Source organism: Pyrgilauda ruficollis, unplaced genomic scaffold (genome assembly GCF_017590135.1).
Source record: "Pyrgilauda ruficollis isolate IOZ18807 unplaced genomic scaffold, ASM1759013v1 scaffold423, whole genome shotgun sequence".
NCBI classification, from domain to species: Eukaryota; Metazoa; Chordata; class Aves; order Passeriformes; family Passeridae; genus Pyrgilauda; species Pyrgilauda ruficollis.
In genome coordinates, this window is record NW_024525746.1 from 34,126 (window position 1) to 57,231 (window position 23,106).

The following is a 23,106-nucleotide window of genomic DNA, read 5'->3' on the forward strand; positions in this document are numbered from 1 at the left end:
TCACTGCCCAAAACACAGGCAAGAGCCTCAGCAACCACATTTTGGGTAGTCTTCCTCAGCTTCTAAAATTTCCTGATCCTTTTCCTTTGCCATTTCAGAATCCTCACTTAAAGAAAAATTAGGTGTCAAGACCTGCTGGATGTCCCCAAATTCCCTCCCCAAACCCTGCAGCAGCAGGGAGACCCCGCTATGTCTGAGTGAAAATATTTTATTTTTCATAAAAAACATATGAAAAATGCTGATTTTATCTCTAAACCATTTAGGTCTTGCCTGCCACACCTCATATCATTCCAGAACAGGGGATTTATAAACCTTAAAATCCTTGAGAAAAATAACATTCACAGTTTAATTTCGTTTTGGTGCAGTCAAGACTCTGGTCATGTGGGATTTGGTGATGTTCACTGGGAATAGCCCAACAAAGGAAAATTATGAACAAGGGAAGGGCAAATTCCACACAAGTTAAAGTCTTGAGAGCAAAGTATCTGCCTTGCAGATGTGCTGCAAGGGAGATTAGTAAGTAGCATCATCCTAATCTCTTTATTTATAAAAGGTGAAACACTGACCTCTTGTGTAACAGAGCCCAGACAAATTATGGAAAGTAAAATATTTTAAAGCAGCAAATCCATGTTCCAGAGAATTCCCTGACACAGGTGTAAATCAACAATTTATTCTTAAATTCACTTTCTGGTTCAACCAAACCCACCTAATATCCCGTTTGAGTTCACCTGACACCAGCTAGAGCTTGGGAAATGTTTCTTGCTCTGCTGATGTCTCCTTTGGTCCCAAGGCCCTTTCACTGCTGTTATCCTTCCTCCTTGAGCAGCTCCCCAGGAGAGGAGATGCTGCAGGTGCCAGAGCAGACACTTCCCCGCAGCCCTGCAGAAGAACAGAGTGAGGTAGGTGTTGCCTCCATGTCCGAAATGCCTCCACCTGAGGGATTCAGCCCACGGAAAGGGACCTGGAGCAGTTCCTGAGGGACTCACACCCCCCCAACACATCTTCCCCAGGAGCTTTCTCATCAGGTTTTCTCTTGCTGTCTCTCTCTGAGGTGTGAGTGATGGAGCAGCCTGCCCAAAAATGGATGTGTATTGGGTAGGAATCATGCCCCAGGTGCCTCCACCTGAGGGATTCAGCCCACGGAAAGGGACCTGGAGCAGTTCCTGAGGGACTCACACCCCCCCAACACATCTTCCCCAGGAGCTTTCTCATCAGGTTTTCTCTTGCTGTCTCTCTCTGAGGTGTGAGTGATGGAGCAGCCTGGGGGAGCACCTGGGGTCAGCCAAGGTCGCCCATCCCAACCCTCCCCCACTTTTGGAATCCTAGGCTGGTTTGGGTTGGAAGGGACTTCAAAGGTCATCTCGATGCACCCCCTGCCGTGGGCAGGGGCAGCTTCCACTCTCCCAGGTTGCTCCAAGCCCCATCCAACCTGGCCCTGGAGACTGCCAGGGATGGAGCAGCTGCAGCTTCTCTGGACAGCCTGTGCCAGGGTCTCACCACCCTCACGGGGAGGAATTTCTCCCCAGTATCCCATCTAACCCTGCCCTCTGGCAGGTGAAAACCCTCAGCCTCCATCCTGTCCCCTGACAAAGACCCTCCCCAGCTCTCCTGGAGGCCCCTTTCTATATTATATTTTATATCTCTATTAGATTTATACCTACATACATATCAGCCCAAAAAGTGGCTCAGGCAGTCCATGCCTAGTTGTGGCCACCTGGAGTAGCCCCTTTTGGGGGTGTGGGAGAGTGGGCAGATCTATGGGTTATTTTAGAGAGCCTCAGGAGGTTTGGGAGGGTCCTGAGGGCTTACAGGGTGTTCGGGGGGGGGAGATCTATGAAGCATTTTGAGGGGACTCTAAGGGTACTTGGGATCTACTGGGGACTCTGTAGGGGATGGAGGGGGTCTCTGGGGTTTTGGGGGGGAGCTACAGGAGTGTATTCTCCAGGTCCCCAAAGTCCTCTCAACCTCTTCTTCATCTGAGAGGATTTATCTGCACCTGACAGGGAAGTTCACCACACAGACTCTGTTCCTGATTCCCATGAAATTTGGATGTGCGCAACATGCAGGAATGTTTTTCCTGCAATTTCCCTGGCCCCAAGAGGGACCACGGGAGTGGCACGAAAAAGCGGGGGGGCTTGTCCATCCCCCACATCGGCAATTGCAGTTTTGATTCAAATTTTAATTAAAGCCTGAACTGTTGCTGATACTGCGTCAGGGTCTGGGTCTCTCCCTACATTGTCGTCATGGCGCCAATTCCCAGGAGACACTCGAGGGGCGCTTGGAGGCCAGGTGGGGGTGCTTGCGGGATCATTCAAGGGTCTGGAGGGGCACTTAGGGGTCGGGGAGGCAGGTGGGGAGCACCTGGGGGTCCGAGGAGACACAGAGGGGGCATTTTGGGGGAAAGTAGGGGACGGGGGGCGGGCGGACTGCGGGACCCTGAGGGGCACTGGAGGGTCAGGAGAGGGAAACTGGGGTACTTACGGGACCCCGGGGGCACTTAGGGTTCGGGGAAGCACTTGGGGAGCAGCCGGGACGCTCCTCAGGGGACAGCCCCGGCTCTGAGGGGACTCCCACGGGCCGCGCGGCATGACGGGAACCGCAGTCCCGGCTCTATCGGCGTCCCACGGCGCCCCGCGGCCTTTCGGGAGTTGTAGTCCAGGAAGTGAGTAAAGTGGCGCGGAACCAGCGGCCAATGGGAGGCGGGGCAGGAGGGATTTTTGGGGGCTCAGGGGGAGCTTCTGACGCCCCCCATGACCCCCACCCCCCCGCCCCCCATCGCCCTGAGGGGCGGAGGGACACCAGAACCCGCCGGTGCCACGTCGGCCGTGTGAAGGTGAGGAAGACAGGTGAGCCCCGCTCCCACGGGTTTGGGGGCTCCCCGCCCCGATATGCCCAATAAACCCCCAGGCGCCCCTACAGACTTCCTTGTCCCCACAGACCCCCTCCAACGCTGTCCTGAGCCCCCAAAACATCCCACAGATCCCCGGACCGTTAAAGACCATCCAAAGCCCAAGGGTCCCCCCAAACCCCTTCCTGGACCCCCAATATCTTTCCCCAACACTCCTAGAGTCTCCCCCCAAAATCCCATGGATCTCTTCTAGGTGCTCTATAGACACGCAGTGCCCTCCCAAACACTCCCGACTTCCAGCGCTTTGGGTACACGTCCCAAATCCCTTCCTCAGCCTCAGAGCCCCTCCAAACACCCCGCTGACCCTCATGGAGCCCGTACAGACACCCAGCACCTCACCAATGCTCTTCTGAGCCCCCGAACCCCCCAAATGCTCTTGGGGACATGTGGGGGGAGAGGGCATTGGGGGCAATCCCAAAGGTGGGGGAGGTAAGGGAGGGAGTTTTGGGGGGTCTCCCCACCCCCCCGGTGCAATTTTGGGATGTCATTGCTTTATTGGCCCCACCAAGGGTTGGGGGTGGCCAGGTGGGCGTTCCAGGAGGGTCTCGATGGCCCTGAGGGGGGGAAGGGAGAGCAAATGGGGAGTTAGGGGGAGCTGCGGGAGACGCAAGGGCAGGCCCCTGAAATTTGGGTGCGGGGATGTCGTACCGAAGGCGTTCCCTTAGGGCCCGGCGGTGGCATCGCAGCATCCAGAGGAGGGGATCCCCAAGAGGGCCTGGGGGGGCTGCATGTCACAGGGGTGGCAGTCCCACAAGTCTTCTCCCAGCCCCACAAGGGACTTCCTGATCCAAAAGTGTCTCCCCAAGCCACAAGTGCCCCCTCAGCCCCTCAAGTGACCCCTGACCCACGACCGCTCCCTCACCCCACGAGTGACCGCCCCTGGCCCACAAATGACCACCTTAGCCCACAGGGGCACCTCTAGCCCCACCAGTGACCCACTGGCCCAAAAGGGCACGTCCAGGCCCACCAGTGACCCCTCTGACCCACAAAGGTGCCTCATGACCCTCAATAGCCCCCAGCCTTCGAGTGACTCCCTGGCCGACAAGTGACCCCCGTGACCCAGAAGCGATGGCCGTGACCCTCAAGCGAGCCCTGTGACCCTCAAGTGAGCCCCGTGACCCTCAAGCGAGCCCCATGACCCTCAAGTGCTCCTCCGGTGCCTCACCCAGTGGCTGCTGCCATGGCGCCCCCTGATGGGCATCACGTGCGCTGCTCCTGATCGGCTGTGGGGCCTCACGGGGGTCACGTGACCTCAAGCCTGACCCTCCCTGGCGCAGGGGCTCAGGAAGTGCCTCCCTTGCAGGCCGCAGGGCATCCTTTGAGTCACATGACTTCCAATATGGTGCACACCACAGAGCCCCACGGCAGTCATGTGACTCCCAAAACGGCTCCTGCAGCAAAGGCTCATGGGACTCTTGCTTCCCACAGGGTGGTGCTCCCTGGTGCAGAGGTGCACAGCAGCTGCTGCTGATTTGCCTAGGGGCATGGCGCGAGTCACGTGACTGTGAGTACAGTGCCCCCTGCAGGGTTTCCAGAGAGCTGTTCCTCATTGGCCGGAGGGTCGTGTGGGAGTCATGTGGCCTCCAACATGGATCCCGCCACGAGGGTTCCTGGGAGACAGCCTGGGGTGAAGGAGCCCCCTGGTGCCTGCAGAAGCGTCTCCCGATTGGCCATAGGGCCTCAGGCGGGTCACGTGACTCACAGGGCACTGCCTCCTGCTGGGCCCCGGTGAAATCACGTGACCTCCCCGATGGCAGTCCCTGCAGGGAACCCCGGGGAGCAGCAGAGCCCCCCAGGGCCCTGCCCACCGGGGGCGCGTCCAGCGCTGGCTCCTCCCCTCGGCACCGCCTCAAGCGCCATTGGACGAGGGGGTCATCGAGGGTGGAGCTGCAGGGGGCGGAGCCAAGCAGAGGCTTCGCCCTCTCCGGCGCGCGGGGGCGGGGCCTGAGCAGGGCCTGGCTGGTGGGGGAAGGAGAGGGTTGGGGAGGGGCGAGGACCCCCGAAATGCTGACCCTGCACTGACCCCGCGGGGCTGGTGGTCTCCGGAGGAATTTGAGGGGCTGCGGGACGCACTTATGGGCAGAATGGGGGGTCCGGGACGTCACCAGCCGGGATCGGGTGGGATAGCTGGGGGTCCCCGAGGTGCTCCTGGGGAACAATGGGGCAAGGGAGGGAATTAGCAGGCACTCAGGGGCCAGGGGCAGCATTTGGGGGTCTGGGGAGCATTTGGAGTCCGGGACAACACTGAGAGAACGGGGAGCCGACTGGGGCCTGCAGGGGGCACTTGGGGATCCCGAGGGGCACTGGAGGCCGGGCTGCTCTCCCACCTTCTTTGCACCAGACGCTCCGTTCGCTGCTCCAGGCTGAGCCTCTGCAGGAGGTATGCGGGAAGTGACGCGGGGCCCTCCCGAGCCCTCAGATTCCCCTCCGGCATCCCCAAATCCCCGCCTCGGTCCCCTCCGGACCCCTCAGGCCTCACCCGTTCCATCGCCCGCGCTCTCTTTTGGTTTCGCCCCCGCGCTCCGAGCTCGGGCGCTGATTGGTTCAGGGCTGGGACGGGCGGGCGCTACGGCCAATGGGAGGCGGGGGAGGGGGAAGGCGGGAAGCGGCGGCGCCGAGCGCGGCGGGGGAGGGGAAGGGTCGGCGGGAGCGCTCTGGGGGTCCGCGGGGGGTTTGGGGCTCTGGGGCACTGAGGGAGCCCTGGAGCATAAATGGGGGTCCCTGGAGGGGTTTGGGGTTCTGGGGCACTGAAGGGGCCCTGGAGCATAAATGGGGGTCCCTGGAGGGGTTTGGGGCTCTGGGGACGCTGAGAGATGCCTCAGGATTTCTGGGGGTCACTGGGGTGGTTTTGAGGGTCTCAGAGAGGTTATTTGGGATGCCCAGGGAAAGGTTTGGGGTGGAGGGAGGCTGGTGTGGTTCTGGGCGTCCTGGAAGGGACTTGGCGGTCCGGGACGGTCAGGGGGCCCCCATATGGTTTGGGAGGCTCTCGGGGTGGGTAAAGTGGCAGAGAGCTGGGATCCCGCTGACAGAGACCCCCGGTCTCCCCCGTGGACCCCCCAAGTCTCCCCAGGAACTCCAGACCCTCCCAAATCCCGACAGGACTCTCTCAGCTCCCCTTAGGTCCGTAAGCTCGTCCAAGGGAATGATAGCAAAATTGGCTGGCAAATAAACTTTCTAACACAATTTGAAGCATTGGAAAGCCGGCGTTCTCTAACTGCACGGGACACACTGAAGGATTTCTCCTTTAATCTGATGTGTGCAGTGAAACTTTGCCGCAGGCTATGGTCCTGGAGGGACCACAAACAGGTCTTTGGTGGTATATTCACTCAGTGCTTCCATAGTACACGTGACCTTTCCTTGAACGTTTTCCTTGAGCATGTCAAGTCACATAACTTGACAAAAACCCCACTACATTCCTCATTACCTGTGTGTCCACTGGCTCCAGCTGTGCTTGTGATCCTCTGTGCATACCTTTACATCTTTCAGCTGTTTTTGCCAGTTAGTCTTTAAGCTCCTTCCAGCTCCTTCAGGGCAACTGAAAATTTCTCTTCTTTGTGTAATTTATCAGGAGCCCCAAAACCCTTCCAGGGACCCCCATCTTCCCACAGGGACCTTGTGGTTTGGGAGGTTCAGAGGGCTGAGGGGATGCCTGGGTAGTTTTTGGGGATCCCCATGTGGTTTTGGGGGTCCCTGGATGGCTTTGGGGGTGGTGTCTCTGTTTCTGGACAGTTTTGAGGATCTCTGTGGGGTTCAGGGTTTCTCCATTTTTATGTCTTCATTTTAAGGCAAAAGCCCTTAATTCCCTGTTTGCTGTCATCTCTCCTGGGTCTAGCTGTTTTTCTTCAGCTTTTTCAGTCATTTGGGCCAGAATTTCCCATTTTCTGGAATTTCCTGCTGCGACTTGGGTCATTAGTTTTGGGTAAAAACCACCTGGATTTGGTCTGTCCTTTCACTGGTGTCACGGGGCCAGAGGCTACCACGGGTGATACTCCCAGAGGTTCTGGGAGTTCAGGGAATTTGGGATGATTGCTGTGGGTCCCACACCTGTCACAACATCCCTGTCACTCACATCTGTCGAGATGTCCTGTGGGTTCCATTCCCATAATTTCCCATCCGTGACAGGATCCAGCTGCCAGCTCCCAAATTCCCTGGAACTGTGGGTCATGCCTCCCTGTCCCCCTCCCCCCGCCCCCATTGTGAAATTCTGCTGAATCTGCCCAAATCTGCATGGTTTGCTGTGCCTTGGATATTTTTAATTTGGGTATAAAAGGAGTGACTTTGGGACAAACACTTTGTGTCTGCAGGGGCCCAGGAATTCAAGAGCCAAGGGACCAGTGATTGGGGAAGAGTGGGGAGGCTTCATTCCCTATTTATTCCTGGTTTTCCTTATTGTTTGGTGAGGGGCAGAAATTGAGGATTTTGTCTGCCCAAATTTCACATTTTTTTACCCTTTCCCTTCCCCAGTTTAATGTCTTTTTCCCCCTTTTCCCCTCATGTTTCATAATTTTAACCTTTTTTCTTCCAAAAAATTGGGTTTTAACACTTCCCCCCCCCCATTTAAATTTTTTTTTTGCCCATTTCCCCCCACATCTCAGGGATTTGCCCTTTTTGTGCACGTTTCTCCCAAATTTCAGAATTTTTCTGCCCTCATCATGCCCAAAGTTTGGTGGGTTTTTTCTTCCCCCCTTTGAGGCCAAATTTAGTATTTGGGAGGGTTTGTGTGGGACAAGGTGAGTGAAGGGTTTTCCTGGATGTTGAGCCCCATTTTGATCTGAGTCTGGGGGCAAAAAACAGGGCAAAAAAATACCAATTTTGACTGAAACTGGTGGGGGTGTGGGGAAAAATTCATCCTTTCCATGAAGTTTTAGTTTGGATTTGGTGGAAATGGGGTACTGAGGTGGCATCAAGGGCAGGGGTTGGTGGGAGTGCTGTGTCAGCATTTTAACCCCATTTTGACATGAATCTAGGTGATTTTAGTTAAAATTAATCTGGTTTTGGAGTGAATCTGATAGAGATGGAGACTGGTGTGGCCTCAAGGTGGGGGGAAAGATGGGGGGAGGGATGTTTAATCCCTGTTTAATTCCATTTTGACCAAAAGGGATTGGGGGAAATATATGTTGACCCAAAGGGGGAGAATTTCAGAAGAAAAACCATTTTGATGCAAACTTGGGGAATTTTGGACAAAATGTTTAGAGTTTGGAATGTTTGGGGTGGATTTGGGGGCCAAAATAAGCTCCAAGAGGTTTCAGTGGGGAGAAAAAAGGCATTTTGGGGTATTAAAAGGCATTTTGTGGTAATTTTGGGGTTATTTGAGGCTTCTGGAGACACCCCAGGGCTCACAAAGATTTTTCCCATAAAATAACAGTTTTTAGTGATTTTCGGTGTTTTTCTCAGGGGTGGCACAAGATGGGATCTGGTGGCTCCTCCTTCCCTTCTGTGGTGTGAAAAACCCCTATTTTTCCACGAAAAATCCCCAGATTTCCTGGATTTTGTACTTATTTCCAGGCTTTTTAGCACAGAAGATGAAATCCTGAATTCCTGGGCTTGTTTTTGCCCGAAAATTCCATTCTTCCCTCATTTTGCATTTTTTTTCCAACAAGCTCTCATCTGCAGATATTTTTTTTTAACCAAAAAATCCATTTTGAAGCTTTATAATCTTATTTTTTCATTAATGCCTCATTAATTTTCATGGAAAAATTCCCTTTTTCCTCACTTTCTACAGAAAAAAAAGTGCACTTTGTCCTGGCTTTTTATTTTACTTTTTGGGTGGTGTTTTTTTTTTTTTTTTTTTTTTTTATTTTCAATTCATATATTAGTGCGTTTATTAATACAGCATATGATATATTGTTATTATATATTACTACAGTTATTAAGAGATAATTGTAAACTATAATAGATATAAATTGCTATAAATATAATGATATAATGCAATTAAAGAATATTTTACAGTGTAATATGACAGTGTTGCATAATATATGTATGACATTATGTTATTGTATTATAATTTATTATAACTATGCCATTTATGGACATTATATTTAATAACATAATTATATATATAATTCTATTTTGTGTTACAAGGTAATATCCACTCTCATAACTATTATATTACATATAACATTATATAATTACATATAATAGATTCTACTGCAATATAGTATAATATAATGGTATATTAATTCTATTCTGGTCTCTAATATTCTCTCTATCTTTGTAATTTTGCTCCTTACTGCTTATTTTTGATTGATTTTTCCCATTTTTTCCCAAACCGTTTCTATGAAAACAAGAAATAAAATTATTTAAAATCATTATCTGTATAATTTTATAGAGAAAATATAAATCATCTACTGTTGTATATAATTATAAAGATAACATGTAAATTTATTTTCTACTATGATTAATACTGAAATAAGTTCAATAGCCACAGCATTTATTATTATATTACTTTAATTATTTTTAATATTTATGGATTTGGATTAAATCTTTGCTGATATTTCTATCACAATTAAGTGCAAAATAATAGAAAAAAATACTACTTTGTATTTAAATGTAAGTATTCTATATCAAAGTGTTATAATTAATAATCTCAAAGGGAAAAAAATGGCTATTTTGTTGTTTTATAGCATTAAAAAAATCTCTGAAAATATTTTTGATCCTTTAAAAATATTTTTTGTTTGCTTTTCCTTTTATATATCTCTAGATATTTTATATATATATTTGATTTGGATTAAATCTTTGCTGATATTTCTATCACAATTAAGTGCAAAATAATAGAAAAAATACTACTTTGTATTTAAATGTAAGTATTGTATATCAAAGTGTTATAATTAATAATCTCTATAATAATAACATAGAAAATGATATAACTAAGTTATATAATGGATAACAAGTATAGTAATACTTGTTATCCATTATATAACTTAGTTATATAACAGCCTAAAATAGTAACAGGCTAAAATGTAATTGACATATTTTTACTGAAATATGAGCCCTATGTTATTAATATTTTATCAATGTGCTAATAAGTAGTAATATACTAAAGTATATTAGAGAATGCCATTAATATATCATGAACACAGGGTATAATAATATAAATATCTAGTAATATTGTCGTCTTAAGGAATAGTATTTTATATAAATAATATTAGTTAATAATACAACCTTATTTCATGTTATTAACACATTGATATATTTTAATAATTTGCTAATAGAATAGAAATGTTGCTTATTAACAAAACAAACTGTAAATACTATTTCTATTATGATTATATATAAAAATAGACTCTATAAATTGGATACTGCAGTCGTATCTTTAATGTCATTTCAGTACAATTCCTACTGCAGAATAGGAAAATTTATATATAAACACATATGCAATTGATATAAAAATATAAAAGCCCCTTTTATATAACCCCCTTGGTTAATATAAAAATTAACCAAGGCCCCCTTTCTCCCCTGTTTTTCCAGCGCTCTCCAGTGCCAGCCTCCGGGACCGGGCGTTCCTGTCCATGTTCCCACAGAAGGACAAAGAGTCCTGCAGCGCGTACCTGCAGCTGCTGCTCGCCTCCTGTGGCTCTGCTGACACCCAGGTGTCAGCGGCGGTCTGCGGCGGCTCTGTCACCCAGAGCATCGCCCCGAGGCCAGACGTCACTGTGCCCTTGCCCTCCCTGCTAACCTGGAACTCCTTGGAAGCCACAATTCCCATGAAACCTTGGTGCTCCAGGCCAGTGCTGACATCGCTGTGACGTCTGCCAGCACCAAGGGCTGCACTGTGGGTACCGCTGCCCTCCTGCCTATGGAGAGCCTGGGCACCAGATACTGTCTGGTGACACTGCTTGAGAACTACACTTAGGGCCTGACTGAGCTTCTGGGGCCACTGGCACCACCACCATCGCTATCAGCATCACCACCACCACCACTTTCCACTGTGCAGGGGCCACCTACATCCCTGGTGCCGTGCTCCGCCTGTTCCTGCAGCCCTGCCACAGCCCGCAGCTCCAGAGCAGCCAGGACTTCACTGGCACGGCTGTGGTGGCCGACACCCCTGTGGCCGTCCTCAGTGGCCACACCTGTGTCACGGCATCTGCTGGCTTTGACTTTGTGGAGGAGCAGCTCCTCCCAATGACAGTGTGGGGGAGGAGCTACGTGATGCCACCCAACCACTGCAGGCAGAGGTTGACTTCGTTTATGTTTGAAGACAGCACCATCACCTACAACACTGGGAGTGGGAATGCCACTGTGGCCATGGCGGCAGGGGAGGTGCAGGCGTTTGTGGTGAACCATAACTCCCACCTGTACATCAGTGCAGTGGTGGCAGTGCAGGTGGTGTTTTTCTGCAGTGGGTCGTTTTGTCAGATGCCTTCCTCCTTGTTGTCCCACCTGTCACTGCCCAATGCACCGCGTTCTGCTTCAGCAATGTGCCCAGCTATCCCAGTAGGTTCCAGCCGGGCTGTGCACTGCCGAGGCCAGGATAGTCTCAGCGGAGGCTCAGACTTGGTCCGATCTCCCAAGCCGTTCCTAGCTGCAGGCAGCCAAGCAAGCTCAAGTGATTTCAGCTCTTAGTGATTATCAGCTCTTTTGGCTTGCTTGTGGCCGTGGCAGCAGACACAGGGAGAGAGAGGAGAAGCGCTGTATAAGGTTCCGCAGGATTCTTTATTACGGTGTCCCACGAAGGTTCTCTGTGACAGCTCTTCTGGCAAACCAGGCAGAATTAGGGGTTTTTATACCCTACAGGGGTTTTGGAAATTGTCCAATAGAAAGGGTCAGGGGAAAGTGACCTATAGGCTTACAGAGAGATAAGCAAGTGTCTGAAAGGCGGAAGAGAGGGGTTCCTAAGGCCCGAGTCATCGTGACTTGGCATTTCCTAGCTCAGGCTTCTGACCTCCAAGGAGGTCTTGCAGGCCCTGTGCCTGCTACACCCAGCCAATACAACCATGCCATTCTTGTTGCACCCACCACCGCCACTGCTACCACCACCCTCAACCATCGGCCAGACAACACTGTGGCGTGGCAGGCCATTGCTGGCACAGATTTCTCCTGGGCCAGCATCACCATGAGTGCAGCAATGCAGAGCGCTGAGAACTTGCGGGTGCCCACTGGGCTCCTGGTGTTTGGGTTCCAGAGTCACACTGGATATGGCTTCCTGGGGCTCTGTGCCACCAGTGTGTACAGTCAGTCCATTATTGTGTCACCCCAGTGGCTGGGTGTTGTGCAGTTGACCATTCATGGGTTTTCCCCTTTTTTTCAGTCCTCACACCAGTCTCCTGTGAGGATTTGGTGTGCGAGGAGAGGTGTGAGATGGTGGATGGACAACTGGAGTGCATCCAGGAGACTTTCTCCATCTGTTGGCTCGCTGGCGGGCCACACTACCACAGTTTTGATAGAAAAACATTTGATTTCATGGCAACATGTGCCTACACCTTGACCACCATCTGCAATCCTGATCCTACCCTTCCTGCCTTCTCTGTTGAGGTCCAAAAGGAGGAAAAGGAGAACTCCAAAGTTTTCTCCACCAGCTCCATCACCAGTCAGATAGACAACATCACGGTCACCACAGTCCTGTCAGAGAATGGGATAGTGAGGTGTCCTGGTTTAGGGCAAATTTGGGAGAAAACCTCCAAAGGGGGCCCCTGACAAAGCAAACCCACACAGCCCCTCCCCCCAACCTGTTCAGGAAGGATTCCTCAGAGAGAAGTGGGAAGAAACTGTTTATTTAACAGGCAAAGCACTCCCCAGCACAGAAAATGAACAATACCGGATGACAGAACTCATTCGCTGCTCTGAAGAGGTGACAAATTCAGAACGTCTCTCCAGTGGGTGGTCACTCTGTTATCAGTTCCTTTGGCGCTGGGAAAGGCTGCAGAGTGGGCCCTGGCAGGCTGCAAAATGTTCTCGGTGTTTCCCTGGGTGCCGGTCTGGAGCAGGTTCAAATGGTTCCAAGAAGAAGGAAAGAAAAACAGTCCATGGAAAGCTCGGATTGCCTCAGCTAGCTAAACTAACTAACTAAAAAGCAAAAGGAGCAAAAGGAGTGCAGTGTTCTGCCCCATCCATGCCCAGACATCAACAGTCCAGCCGAATGTGGAGGAGTGAGTGAGGCTATTAACAAAAACTCTGTGCTTCTTCTCCCCGCCTTTGCTCTGAGAGCCAGTTTTGAAGGCACAGAATAGAATATCCATAAACAGAACACATGATTGGGGATATAAGCATCATAAAGTCACCCTAGGACATAAGGGTAAGCAAGAATCAAGTAATTTTTAAAAGATTTTGCTGCAATTACATATTTAGCAATGATCTAGAGGGTCTTTTCCTAAATAATTCCAGGATTTGCTGGTGTGTAGGCAACCCTTGTATGAAGACACCTCAAATCTTCTTAGACCCCATGTGTGGCCCGATTTTGGTGGATTTTGGTCATTTTGATGATTGTTGTCCTCCAGGTGAGCAGCCACCACTCACGCCTCCCCATGTCCCTCTCCCATGGGAAGATCCACGTCTACCAATCCATGTTGATCCAATCAAATTTCAAGCTGAAGGTACTCTACAACTGAGGTGATCATGTAGTGATCAAACTTCTGGCTGCTCTTTCTGGAAAAGTCTGTGGAACATGCAGGAACAACAGGGACCTCTGGGATGATGCTCTCCCTTCTGATGGTAAACAGGCGTGGGATATTGTGGAGTTTGGGCGGAGCTGGAAGGTGACCAGTGAGAGTGGCCGCTGCCAGGACACCCGCGATGGGGAGTGTGAGCTGTGCGGATGGAGCCAGGCGGTGACATACAAGGCAGAGACCTGGCGTGGGAAGTTGTCCCGACATTCTGGGCCATTCTGGTCATGCCATGACACTATCAGTCCCAATATGAACATGAAGAACTGTATCTACGACCTGTGTGCCGGTGAAGGGCATCGTGATGCACTGTGCCGTGCCTTCGAGATCTGTGCTGATGACTGCCAGGAGGAGGGGATCGATCAATGTTTCTGATTGGAGGAAGCAGCGGGATGTCGTGAGTAGAGGATGGTTGGGTGAAAATACTCCTTGGGGTGGGCGGAGCCTAATTAATGTGGGACTAAAGATCCATGGGATCATGGGCTGGGAAGGGCTATGGCAGCAGATCCAAGCAGGAAATCCATGGAAGTTCAAGGAGATTCCAGGAAGTCCATATAGAAAGTCCACAAAGTCCATGGAGTCTCTAGAAAGTCTGAGCAGGAAGTCCAGGAAATCTGCAGTGACTCCAGAAAGTCCAGGTAGAGCGTCCAGGAAGTCTATGGAGACTTCAGAAAATCAATGGAGGCTCCATAAAATCCATGGAGACTCCAGGGTATCTGTACAGTCAAAGAAGTCTGTCCCACTATGTGCCACCCCACCCTGACCGCTGTCTCCCTCCCTGTTCAGCGCTCACTTGCCCGCCCAACAGCACCTACAGCACCTGCAGCCTCGCCTGCCTCCCTACCTGCAACATTCCCGCTGTGCCATCCAGCTGTGCCGCTGTCACCACCTGCGTGGGCATCTGTGTGTGCCACGAGGGCCTTGTCCTTGATGCCAACACCTGAACTGCCCCCTCTGAATGTGGCTGTGTCTTTTGGGGTCTCGTCTATGGCCTTGGCGAGGAATGTTGAGGTGACCTCACTTGTACCCAAGGCTGTGTGTGTGACGCGGAGCAGCGGCAGGCAGTGTGCCGGAATTCTGGTTGTGGCACTGAGGAGGGATGCCAGGTGGAGAAGGGGATCCAGGATTGTTATCCCAAAATTTTTGGGGTCTGCACTGCTGTTGGAGCCACCCCCTATCAGATCTTTGATGAAAGAAGGTTCATTTTCCAGGGGATGTGTGTCTTACCTGTTGGTAGGGTTGTATGAGGACACCCAATATTTGGTGGGATTCCAGGTGTTGGTGCAGAATGGCCACTGGAGTCACAACCTCATGTCGTCCATCACTGTGGTGACAAAGTCTACAACAAAACCATCAGCATCAGCAAAGAACACCCTGGAAAAATCATGATGAGTTTGGGAAGTGGTCCTTTATCTTTTCACTGCATTCTCCACCTCATCCCAAACTAAACCCAAACTTCATTGCATTAACTAATGGTTGAATCTGAAATGTAATTAAATCATCATAATTGGGGTGCTCTGGCTGCTGAAAACAGAATTGGAATTTCCCATCAGACCCAAATGTTACCAATTTTTATGGTTTTCTTCCCAGATTGATGAGTCGTTGGTCAGCTTCCTCACGGGACTTGGACCTTCTCATACTCTTATATCCCAAATATAATTAAATCCAAAATTTAATTAAATTGAAGCAGTTTGGTTGCTCTGGCAGTTGAAAATAGTTGGAATTTAGCATCAGACTACAAATTTGTTCACTCTGTATGGTTTTCTCCCCAGACTGATGAGCAGTAGGTTGCGGCGGTGCAGCAGAAGCTGCTGAAGCCACAGCCTTCCCAAGACCATCTCCTCTAGGAAGGGATAGCCCAGCCAGCACCAGATGCTCACATCACCAGATGGTATCTTGCAGGTCAGTGGAAAAAGCAGGCAGGAGGGGTTCTTTGTGTAGAGTTCCAGTGGTAGCTTATTGCACCTGCATACTGAAGAGTCCAGAAACAAAGAACAAAGGCAGATCCAGGGTTTTATATGGGATAAGGGAGGAGGAGCATCAGGTCTGAGGGCCAATGGATAGAGGGACCAGGGATGGTGCAAAGGCGGGGTTACAGGGGACAACCAACTGGGAATCAGGGGAGGAGTAGTAAGGAATGGGGATGAATGGGATAAATGTGAGTGAGGAACATTCTGGAACTGGGGAGGAGAACTGGAGTGATGTAAGTGGGATCATTAACATAACAAGGCAAGGAACTGTGGGAGAGCATATCACTGGGTCGCCCTGTCTTAAAGATGAGTGTCTTCCCAGAGCATCCCAGTCTCAGCATCCTCTTCATTTCCTGGGATGCAACAGTTGGTCAGCCTCCCTTATCACCACAGTGAAAGGAAGATTGTTGTCTATTGAAATGGGCAGGTGGTAGAGACCAATTTTGGCCTTATTGTCACCTACAACTGGCACAGCCACGTCACTGCCAAATGGCTTTGCCAACCCCTGTGTGGGCTTTGTAGGAACTACATTGGTGCTGCCAGCAAACAACATGATGATGAGGAACAACCATGTGACATCAGACCCAGATGCCTTTGGGAGCAGCTGGAAGGTCATGGATGTCCCAGGATGTGGTGAGAGGTAAACAGTGGAATGTTCCAGCACTCTCGCACCTTCCTGGCTGCAGCAGGAAGTCTCTGGGATGGGGTGTGAAATTATTTTGGAAGTGGATGGACCCTTTAGAGCATGTCATGGTCATGTTGATGGCCACCAGTACTTCCAGAGCTGCATCCATGACTCCTGACTGTTCCCTGATCAGGAAGAACGGATGTGTCCAATCATTGCCCTCTACACCACCACATGCCAGGCTGCTGGTGTGTCCATCGGGAGGTGGAGGACAGATAATTTCTGCTGTAAGTTGGGACAATGGGAGGGTTTTTCCTTCAGCAGTATCCAAAGGATCCTCAAGTCTGCTCCAAATGCGCGTATGAACAACCCAGAGGTGCGTGGGAATCCCAGCCAAAGTCTTGGTTGATCCCATAATCCACCCAACATAAACCCTTCCTAAGGAAGAAGTTGTCTCATCTGGAACAATTTAGCCCCTCAAAATCTCCGATTTCCTGGTGTTGGCTACAAAGTGGATGATTTAGAGGGAGAACCACCAAAAAATGCACCAAAAGAGTGGGACTGTGTGGGATCTCAGCACATCACTGTAAAAAACACCACAACAACAACTAGGGGAGCACTCCAGGTTCTGGTGCATTTACCGAGAGGTTTCTTTTTGATTTGTGGAGACAGAATTTGGCACGGCATTCCTTCAAATGCCAAAGGAGGTCCATGCAGCACTGGAAAAATTTCAATGTTGTCACCAGATTCAAAATGGCAAAAAGAACAAGAGCGCAGAGAGAAAAGATCGCTGAAACATTATGATGAGAATTGTGATGATGAAGTGTACACTTGGGACAAGGCAAGGAGAATTGCGACAGCAATTTTCTCACCTCAGACAGCGTCGGGGGTGGCCTTGACTCAACTGGACCACATGGGATGTTGGTTGAGCAAACATGCTAGGTCAGTCTCTCTTGCACTGAGTGACATGTTGCAAGACATGGACAGTGTGAGAAAGGCAACTCTGCAGAACAGAGCGGCAATTGATTATTTGTTGCTAGCTCATGGACATGGATGTCAAGAATTCGAGGGAATGTGCTGCATGAATCTTTCCGATCATTCAAAGTCGATTCATGAGAATATACAAAAAATTGAAGATAGCATAAAGAAACTCGGTGAAATCACGGGATCTTGGATTGATGATGTGGTGAAGTTTTTTGACCTTTCTCCTTTATGGAGAGAGTTTTTGAAGATAGGATTTCAAATTTTTATAGTTCTCATTGTTCTTTTGATCGTAGTGCCATGCATGTTTCTATTTATCAGACAAGTCATGGGTCGAGTCACAAAGAGGGTGCTTTTGGTGCAAACAGAAGGGGGAGATGTGGGATCTCAGCACATCACTGTGGATGTGCAGAGACACCAGGGGAGCCCCTGGGGGGCTCGGAAACCCTGGAATGATGCCAAAAGGGTTTGGTGGTTGGATTTCGATCCATCAAAAGGAGAAGAACCTGTGAAGGAGGAAATGGGAGCTTCTTGGGTGTGAATGGTACATTTATGGAGGGAAATATAAATTTTAGAAAAATAGGTACAGGGGGGTCATGAAGGCAAGATGGAGGATTCAGGGCGTGGTCCTGTGTTCTTCTTTCTTCTTCATGTCTTCCATTTTGTGTGGTGATGTTGGCACTTGGGGATTGGTTCATGGTGAAGGTACACTTGTCTATAAGGGTGAATAGTATTGGGAAATAAAGGTAAATATGGCACACGTAATTTTTACTATAAAAGACACAACCGCCCTGTGGGCGGGGGAGAGTGCACTTGACTGTCCTGCTGAGCGGACCTCGGCTGAACAGAGAGAAAGCATTGTAGATAAGAGATAATAAACAAGACTGAAGACAGAGAATTTGAGAGTCCAGACTCATCCTTTGCAATCGCGGCCGCCCAGAACCACCTCTCCCCGTGTCGGGGCAGAGACACATAACAGCGGACCCCGACAGAGGCAAAAAAGTCCTTTGGGGCAATTTACAGGTATTTCCTTCCTGCTTCCTAAAGTGTTGGTGTTTCCTGGTTCTCTGACACTCAGAAGTACATTCCCTTCCCCCGCTGAATCTAGTTTAAAGCTCTGTTAATAAGTCCAGACAGCTTGCTTCCAGAACACTCTTTCCCTATCTGGTCATGTGTGCCCCACCAGGTGTCAATATGCCCTGTCTTTTAAAGGTGCATCCAAGATCATAGAACCCAGAACCTTGAACACAGCACCAGCCAGTCATTCACCTGTTATATCCTCCTTCCTGGGTCCCAGTGTCCAACTAAGAGGATACCATGCAAATAGCTACAATAAGAACATTTCTCTACAGTCAGCTATTTCACTTTTAATACAAAATAGATGGGTTCCACTGAACCTTCATGGAAGAGATTAGTTTGTGTCATATTATTTGAGGATTAGCCTCTCAATCCCTGTAGAACTTCTCATTTAATTCCATGCAGTTGCATACAACTACTGGTAGACATTTGGAAAACAACCATGTACCTATAGAAGCTTTTCTTGTTTTCCTTGATGTCCCTAGCAAGGTTTAATTCTCTCAGGGCTTTGGCTCTCCTGACCTGATTCCTGGCTGCTCAGACAATCTCTCCCTCTTCCTTCCAGGCTACCTGTCCCTGCTTCCACCCTCCATAGGCTTCCTTTTTGTGTGTGAGTTTGTCAAGGAGCTCCTTGTTCATCCATGCATCTTATGGCATTTTTGCCTGATTTCCTCTTTATTGAGATGCATCACTCCTGAGCTTGGAAGAGGTGATGTCAGAACCCAGGACATCCCTCTGGATGCCCTGGATGGCTCAAAGCCCTGGCAGGGGTTCTGAGACCCTGACAGGAAGCCAAAGAGCCCTGTGGCTTTGAGTTCGACCCATGGAGCAAATTACCAACCTTATATGAAGCATTAAAAGTCACAAAAGTTTAAGTAGCATAACAGTAGTTGTCACAGGGTGAAAGGTGAAATTTTAAAGAATTTTTCTATGGGGGTCTAGGGAGACAAGATGGAGGGATTTGGGTGTTGTCCTGTCCTTCTTCCTTCTCCTTCCTAGCCTACATCTTCTTGGTGATGGTGGCATTTTGGGATTGGTTTAGGATAGAAAGTCACTGTCTAACATAGGTGATAGGTATTGGAAAATAACTGTAAATATCGAATACGTAGTTTGTAGTATAAAAGACAACACCAGCCCCGTGGGCGGAGAGTGTGTCTCAGACTGACCTGCAGAACAGACCTTGGCAGGCCAGACAGAAATTGTTTTAGATAAGAAATAATAAACAGCCTTGAGAACGACAGCTGAAGACGTCTGATTTCTTCTCGGACAGCTGGGTTAGGGAAAAGAGACTTTCAACACACCTCAGGATCATCTCAACCAGAGGGAACCCGAGAAGGTGATCCTTGAAGATTAAGCAGTTTTCTTGAGCCCCATTTCCCTCTAGGGCTTTATCCCATGGTACTCTACCAAGTAGACCCTTAAGGAGACTGAAGTCTGCTCTCTTGAAATCCAGAGCAGTGAGCTTCCTGTGCACCCTCCTGGCTGCCCTAAGGATCTCAAACTCCACCATTTCATGGTCACTGCAGCCAAGGCCGCCCTTGAGCTTCACATTCCCCACCAGCCCATCTTTGTTGGCAAGAACAAGGTCCAGAATAGCACCTCTCCTCATTGGCTCCTCTATCACTTGGAGGAGGAAGTTGTCACCAACACATTCCAGGAACCTCCTGGATTCCTTATGCCATGCTGTATTGTCCCTTCAGCAGATGTCAGGGTGTCGCTGTTGTATTAGGGATGGGTGAATGAAGCAACATATAAACTCCAAGGTCTCAGAAGGCAAATGCGAGTTTATTAGACACCACACATTCTTTTATAGACAGTTACGATACAGCTGGACCTGATTGGTCCTTAATCAACACCCCTCACACCATTGGCTATTTAGAAACAACACCCTTCTTGTAAACATCTTACAAGAAAACGACACATTCAAAACACCAGCTGCAAAGATTAAGGATTGTTTTAATTTTTTCTCTGAGCTTTCTCAAAACTTTCCAGAGCAAGGCCTGGGAAAATTTATCTGACTCTTTCTCTGACCAGACTTTCAGAGTCCACATCAGGATGGTTGAAGTCCCCCATGAGGACCAGGGCTTGTGAACATGAGGCTGCTCCTGTCATTACAGGGCCTCATCCACTTGGTCTTCCTGATCAGGTTGCCTGTAGCAGACCCTCACTATAACATCCCCTGTCCCTGCCCTCCCTTCAGTCCTGACCCATAAGCTCTCAGTCAGCTCCTCATCCATACCCAGTGTCATGGTTGAAGCCCAGCTGGCAGAACTCCATGCACTCCAGCTGGTCACTGGCACAGAGGGAGATACCCCCTCAGCCTCTGACTTTCCCTATAAAGCAGGTATTTTTTTTTCCATTTATTTTTCAATTTTCTGTATCTTATTATGGTTATACATATTAAATAATACTACAAGCAGGCAGTAGTGGAACTTAAAGCACTGTCCAGCTTCCTGATTTTTTTTCCCTGAAGCATAAAACCAGAGATGCTTGTGGTTGGTTGATCTTGGCTGGATGCCAGTTGTTCATCAAGCTGCTCTATCACTCTCCTCCTCAGCAGAACAAAGAGGGGAGAAAATAGGATGGAAAAACCTCATGGGTTAAGATAAAGGGAGTTGAATAAAGCAAAAGCAAAGATCATGCACATGCAAGAACTGTTGGGAAAGATGAAAGTTTGACAGATATGTATGCTTGGCATAAAAGCTCTCTGAATGTAGAACCTGAGAGTGGAATAGAGATAGAAGCAAGTTTTGATATAGAAGAATAATAGATGTCTAAATTAAGAATTACTGAGCCAGTCATTACAGGACAACTAAAGAAGCAAAGGTTAAGTCAAGCTGGAAGGAGGTTTTATGACTAGAGCAAAGGATATGTTGACCACAAACAAAAAAGATGTTTTTACCAAGCAGAAATAGGTCTTAGGAAAAGCAGAAGATACCATAGGCAAACAAACATGCCAATGTAGCAAGTAGAAAAAAGGTCTAAGAATTTTTCACTACAAGAAAACTGAAAAACAAAGCTTAAACTGTAACATACTAACTCATGTGGTTGGATAGTAATGACTGTAATATGGTAATGATAGTAGTTATGATAGGCTATAGGTAATGGTATTGTGTATGATGCTGATTGTCATCTATTAAGATGCTCAGCAAAGAAAAATATATAATGCATTGTAACCAGAACTAAACGGCTTCAGGTTTGCCTATAAGCTGTAGCTGGCAGCTTTAGGTGTGGCTCTGTTACCTACGACCCATGGCTGCTGTAACATCTTCTATACAATAAACAGCATTTTTAAGAGCTGCCTGATGTCCCACATCTCTCATCTCAGGCTCTTACAATTGGCGCCCACATTTTAGTAGGTAAAATCAGACTTTTGGCAGTAAGAGACCTCCTGGTGAACATAAAGGAAAGCGGCCGCAAGGATGAACAGGCACCTGAAACAAAGATGACTGAAGCTCGGACAGCTGTTCCTGGACCAGAGCTCAACGTACAGCACCTGCTGCAATGGAAGACAGCAGGTGAGCACCGGGTAATCATGGGGCAGAATAAGTCTGCCGATCAGAGAGATGTGTACCAGCATTTAAGATCTTTGATTAAATCCAGTCCAAGTAAATTACCAAAACAAGAGCTCAAAAATCTTCTAGCATGGACTGTGACCAACTTCCCAAATGCTGATTCTACTGCTGTCTTTACCAGAGACTTTTGGGATTCTGTGGTGGTCAAATTATATAATGCTATTTCTCCCATCTGGGACTTAACTTCTTCCTCACTGACCATGATGTCTTCATGTTGTGTGGAAACCCAGGGCATCAGGAATATTTCTCTGTCTTCTCTGGGGTGCCCAAATCCCCAAGGGAGCACTGACTTTGACCCTCATTCATGGAGAAAGTTTCCTAGACTTCAAGATAGACTAGAATCCACAAAAGTGTGAAATAGATTGTAGAGAGTAGTGTAGGTATATCACTTGGTGAGAAATTTAGGGTTTGGGATTTTTAGTATGTTGTGGATGGAAGCAAGATGGAGGGCACAGGGTGTCGTCCTGGGTTTCTTCTTCATGCTTTTTCTTCCTTCTTCTTCATGGGTTTGGGTGGCATTTTGTAATTGGGCAGAAAAGTCCACATTGCAGGCTCTTTGGGATCAGTTATTGGGTTAAAAGGGAAAATAATCTAGGTGGCAGTTCTTAATTGGATAGTTTGGTCTTAAAGGACCTTGTAACAAGAGATTGTTAGCCATTTTGTGCCTTCTAATAAAAAGCTGCCAAACTCACAGTAATGAGACTGTTTTACTGATAAGAAATAATAGACACTTGAGTCTGAACACAAATTACTGTCTCAAGTGCCTTCAATCCAGACCCAGAAAAACCGGCGACTGGTACCGCCACAACTGGTGCTTCCGTGTAAAAGGAGCAGCTCAGTAAGAAGAAACTGTGTCAGGAACCCTTGACGAAAACCAGGACCCAGGAAAACTCCTCTGCAGATGAACATCTCGGCGTTTGGACATTCAGAGAGCCCTGTGGAAGGAGCCGATTCCAAGGTCGCAGAACAGACCAGACCCGAGAACAACAGGCCCATTAGGGTTGGGTAAACTGAGAAGGACTCAGGATGGGTGGTAACCTCTCAAAATCTGACTTGGATGTCATAAATAACCTAGAAAAATTGATTAAATAGCATCCAATTCGAGTCTCAAGACAGGAACTGGAACTTTTGCTATCCTGGGTGAGGGAGATGTGCCCAAATATCTGTTAATGACTTGTTTGACCCAAATCTGTGGGAAGATGTGTATGCTGAGCTTTGCTGCGCGGCTGCGTGTGGGGGCAGGGTGCTCTGAGACTCAGTCAGTAGACTTGTGCATGAAGCTTTACATGCGGAAAAATGCAAAAAACTCTTTGCAGAGACTGCTTTGGAAACATCTCAGCAGCTGCAGGGTTGTTGCCCGAACAGAGACACAAAA

General features: G+C 48.6%; 1 protein-coding gene and 1 long non-coding RNA gene across 10 annotated transcripts; one reads left to right on the forward strand and one right to left on the reverse strand.

The window, feature by feature from the left end:
• Window positions 1-653: 653 nt before the first annotated feature.
• On the reverse strand, window positions 654-8,281 carry LOC121359184. 8 transcript variants are annotated; one of them, XM_041477958.1, is made up of 6 exons: window positions 5,385-8,281; window positions 5,233-5,276; window positions 4,979-5,053; window positions 4,071-4,864; window positions 2,479-2,635; window positions 654-876 (listed from the first exon to the last, which is right to left on the reverse strand). In XM_041477958.1, exons 1-6 carry the CDS (start codon window positions 5,391-5,393, stop codon window positions 690-692), a joined length of 1,266 nt encoding a protein of 421 aa, XP_041333892.1. In that variant the 5' UTR covers window positions 5,394-8,281; the 3' UTR covers window positions 654-689. The 8 variants fall into 8 exon arrangements, with proteins under 8 accessions (XP_041333892.1, XP_041333896.1, XP_041333895.1 ...); XM_041477962.1 differs by adding an exon at window positions 3,554-3,620 and having other exon boundaries at window positions 5,233-8,281; XM_041477961.1 differs by adding an exon at window positions 3,554-3,620 and having other exon boundaries at window positions 2,479-3,459; window positions 5,233-8,281.
• Window positions 4,340-16,669, forward strand: LOC121359185. 2 transcript variants are annotated; one of them, XR_005956005.1, is made up of 5 exons: window positions 4,340-4,409; window positions 8,300-8,344; window positions 10,373-13,900; window positions 15,276-15,405; window positions 15,996-16,669. It is a non-coding gene; the product is annotated as an uncharacterized LOC121359185 (long non-coding RNA). The 2 variants fall into 2 exon arrangements; XR_005956006.1 differs by lacking the exon at window positions 4,340-4,409 and adding an exon at window positions 5,163-5,285.
• The last annotated feature ends 6,437 nt before the right edge of the window (window positions 16,670-23,106 follow it).